This window comes from Hevea brasiliensis, chromosome 3, assembly GCF_030052815.1.
Source record: "Hevea brasiliensis isolate MT/VB/25A 57/8 chromosome 3, ASM3005281v1, whole genome shotgun sequence".
Lineage (NCBI taxonomy): Eukaryota > Viridiplantae > Streptophyta > Magnoliopsida > Malpighiales > Euphorbiaceae > Hevea > Hevea brasiliensis.
Genome location: NC_079495.1, coordinates 6,836,594 through 6,840,754, shown reverse-complemented (window position 1 = coordinate 6,840,754; position 4,161 = coordinate 6,836,594). Strand labels below are relative to the sequence as shown.

At 29.3% G+C, this 4,161-nt stretch overlaps 1 protein-coding gene across 1 annotated transcript; it reads left to right on the top strand.

Moving 5' to 3' along the window:
* The first annotated feature begins 1,645 nt into the window (after nt 1-1,645).
* Nucleotides 1,646-2,269, top strand: LOC110633677 (zinc finger protein 3-like). The gene has a single exon (XM_021782396.2). It carries the CDS (start codon nt 1,646-1,648, stop codon nt 2,267-2,269), a length of 624 nt encoding a protein of 207 aa, XP_021638088.2.
* The last annotated feature ends 1,892 nt before the right edge of the window (nt 2,270-4,161 follow it).

Below are 4,161 nucleotides of genomic sequence, written 5' to 3'. Positions count from 1 at the left end.
AAAATATAGGTTAGTGACAAATCCATCACTAATCCATCATAAATTTATCGCTGAAGAACATTAGCGATGAGGTTTTTAGTGACAACCATAATTCGTCGCAAATCTATAGCTAATTTAAATTAACTTTTAGCGATGGATTAATCCGTTGCTAAAACCCTCGTTGCTATAGTATAAACGATAAATTAGTGAAGTATTAGTAATGAATTCGCTAATCAATATTTTTGCGATTAAATTTGATCCGTTGCTCAATCCATTTCTAATATTTGTATTTTCTTATAATAAATTATATTTAGAAATAATAGGTGGGATGAAGCCTATGAAAATTCTTGTTTTTCAATGGAAACAAGGATGGGGAATAAATTTTTAATTTTTCTAATGAGTATAAATATGCACTCATTAAAGTTTATTTAATGTATTCCATTAATTTAAATTGTAGTTCTCAAAACTAATAGGGTATATTAGATAAATCTTAATATATATATATATATATATATATATATATATATATATATTTAATCAACGCATATTTGCACTAATTATAAAAGCGAATAAATTTTTTACCCCGACGAATACAAGGCGTAATCCTCTCTGCTGTGATTCATAATGCCCATAACACATTTAGTAAAAGAACCCTAATGTAGTATCTCTTTTCTACTTATGCAATTGCAAATACCTAAGCAGATCATGTCCTCCATTAAAACTACACGTCGTCCAGCCTAAGTGGATGTCAACAAATCCTTCCATTAATTATTCACTGCAGGCTCTTGGAGGCCAATGCCCTTGATATATATTTTAGTCATGACAATTTGATTTCATTGCACCATTATGGAAGCAATCCAACTAATTAATGATTGGGATTGTGTAAACAAAATCTGTCATATTTATCAAAACTTGAGAAGATCTTAATCCCATTTGAATTCTCTGACAATTGTTTATAATAGTCAGTCGGGTATAATATTGCCGATTTCTTTACTTTGAAATAATTTTTCTTTTTAGTAACCAGTAAATATTATTAATGATATGAAAGGGGAGAAATATTAACGACTGGCATGTTAGATTTTAAGACCAAGTGTATGAGAGTGGTCTGTTGACTATGATATAATCGAATCTATACATGCTAAATTTTTCTTTATTTTATTTAATTTATTAATAAAATCTCAACTTATATATATATATATATATATATATATATATATATATATATATATATATATATATTCTATGTGAATAATGGCATGTACGCCTAGTGAAATTAAAATTTTTACACATGTAATTATATGGCTCTAAGAAGAACTTATGATAATGAAGTCTATTTTACACTCAGATGTATATACTCAGCCAATCAATAAATATATATTAATTAAAATTATGATTGGTCTTATAGATAAATGCATATTCACAACTTTCTATTGATTGAGTGTACAAACACTCTAGTGTAAGTAAGAATTTTATATAAAGGTTTCCCATTTGCATTTGCTTATCCATCAAATTAACAATCTCTCTCTCTCTCTCTCTCTCTCTCTCTCTCCACTTCCTTCCTTGTTTTCATCGTAATTCATCAAAGGAATTAGTTTACAAGTTCAATTCTCTTTCAATTCCTGTTTCTCTATCCGATAATTTCATTCAAACCTCACTCACCGCCGCCATGCAAGAAGATTCAAGATCTGAAGACAGCTTCAGCAGCACCGTCACTTCTAAGTATAGAGCTTTGTATGCTTGCCCACACTGTTTTAAAGAATTCGACAATGGCCATGCTTTTGCTGGCCACCAAAACGCTCATCGTCTTGACAAAACCTCCTCAAGGTCAAGGAAAATGGATGCTCAGGCTAGCATTTTAGGATCAGTCTTAGATCATCATTTACTCCCCTCCCATTATGACAATAACCCACCACCACTTGCACCAGTGGGTGGTGAGGCTGCTGGGCTGCAGGGTCATCCACCATCAGGGGTTCAGCCTCCTCCTTCTGGGTTCGATGTGCCTGTCCCTAGGTGCCCTCGAGGAGTTCTCAAAGTAAAGCCTAGGGCAAACAATGGATCTCCTTGCTGTCATTCTTATGAAGTGGGAATGATGATGAATAAGGTGGCACAGCGTGAGAAAGGAGCAGATTCTGACTCTCAGAGAACCATGAACGATCCTCTGATTATGGTTTCAAGGAAAGACGATGATGGCTTTGAGAGAGAAGAGGAATTGGACCTGGAGTTGAGGCTAGGTTTTAATAATAAAAAAGGTTTAGGAGGAGAAGGAAAAGGAGATTTCCCTCTTCTCTAGGCATCTTCTTCTTGGAGCACTTTGCAGTGATATGTTGTCATCCTCTCTAAGAACCCCTTTTAGTATTGTTGAAAACTTGAAATGCTTGAAGTAGCCATGATAGGAGAGAACTTCAAACAAGTGTATATATATATATATATAATAGAGCTGCTGGATTTGTGGGAAACAAAACTTGCTGCTGTTTAGGGTTTGGTTAGCTCTACAGGAATCAATTAATGTTCTGTAGATTTCTTGTTAATGGTAGCTATTTGCATAAATATACAGAAAAACCCAAGAAAAAAAAGGGTTATAATTATAATTATAATTTTGTAAATGTATATAAATTAATTAATGAAAGCTTTGAAGTTTAACAAAATAATAAGAAAAAGTTTGAACTCGATGAGACTATTGCAGTATTGATTGATCTGGCATAATTTCAATTAATTGCTAGTTTGCAAACAATGAATGGAAAGTATAAATGAACTTAAAAATTAATCAATAGCTATATTATAGAGAATGATTCAATTAACATGATGAATAGTTTGAGCAAGATAGAAGATGGGCTTGTTTTGCATTTGGTTCCTAAATATATTATCTCAATAATACTATACGTATGGGAAACCAAGCAACCAATTCATTCCCTTGTATGAGAAATTTTGCTTTTCTACCTACGATTTGTAGAGTTGGAATTTTGGAAGATAAGACCCCAATGGTTTCTTATTGTTATTTCTAATATAGAATTTTACAAGAATTTAATTTAATTAATTTTATATATTTAAAATAAAAAAATTAATTTTTTTAATTTTAAAAAATTATTTTAACTTAAAAAAATTATTTTAACTTAAAAAAATTATTTTAAAACAATAAAATTAAAAATAATTGTGTAAAAATTCATTTAAATTTCTTTCCTTATAAATGATTTATTTTAAAATAAGTAATTATATATTTAATCGAACCACTATTTTATTTATTATTTTACTATATTTTAACCTCTATTTCCTTCCACCAATTCCATTAGAATTTAAAAGTCCAATAAAATCTAAAACCTTTTATTTCTTTTATTTATAATAGTTATTATTATTAAATGTAGTCTAATTAGTTTTACCTTGAAGATGTAGGGAGTGAATAGATATTAAATTCCAAGATTATTTATCTTTACAGTGAGAAAGTGAGAGAATTATCCAATGATTATTACTTGACCTATTCTCTCCATTAAATCAATATATATATATATATATATATATAAAGTTAGGGTTTTACAGAGCAACAAAGTGACTCTTTGGTTAACCAAATTTGATCTGTATTCAACTCGAAAACTCATAGTTTGGATGTACATATGTAGTACTTTTACTTGAGGTTTATTGGCTGTACTGATTGAACATCACTTACAAATACATTCACAATTTTTCTAATTTATATTTTCACAAATGAAATTTTAAAAAAATCAAATAAAATAAGATTTTTTTAAGGAAAAAATAAAATGAACATTTACTTTCTATGAGATATACATATTAAATATAACCATTGTTGAAAGTTTACTTAAAACAGCTACGAGTTCTTACATTATAATATCCAAACATTGCATTAAAAAAATAAAAATAAATCAAGTAATTAGATCAGTGGCGTAGAGTTAACTCCTAAGCAAATTTTATCTGCAAGGTCAGTCGAGCGTAAAAAACTGGGTATTTAAAAAAATAATAATAATAAAATTCAACTTATACATTATAACTGTTATACCTGTCTACCAAATGCAGAATTATCGAGAATTTGCTTGTAGAATGATTGGAACAATAAATATTTATTTAAAAAAAAAAAGGCCAAGCTTCTTATCTAGCATAATCATGCTCTAATTTTCGAGTTAATTAGCAATTTTCTACACTCACCATGTCTTTTTTATTTTTTGGCTGTTCTAA

Bases quoted from the DNA above. Each gene is read 5' to 3' on its own strand.
- LOC110633677 (XM_021782396.2), top strand. From the start codon at position 1,646: ATGCAAGAAGATTCAAGATCTGAAGACAGCTTCAGCAGCACCGTCACT.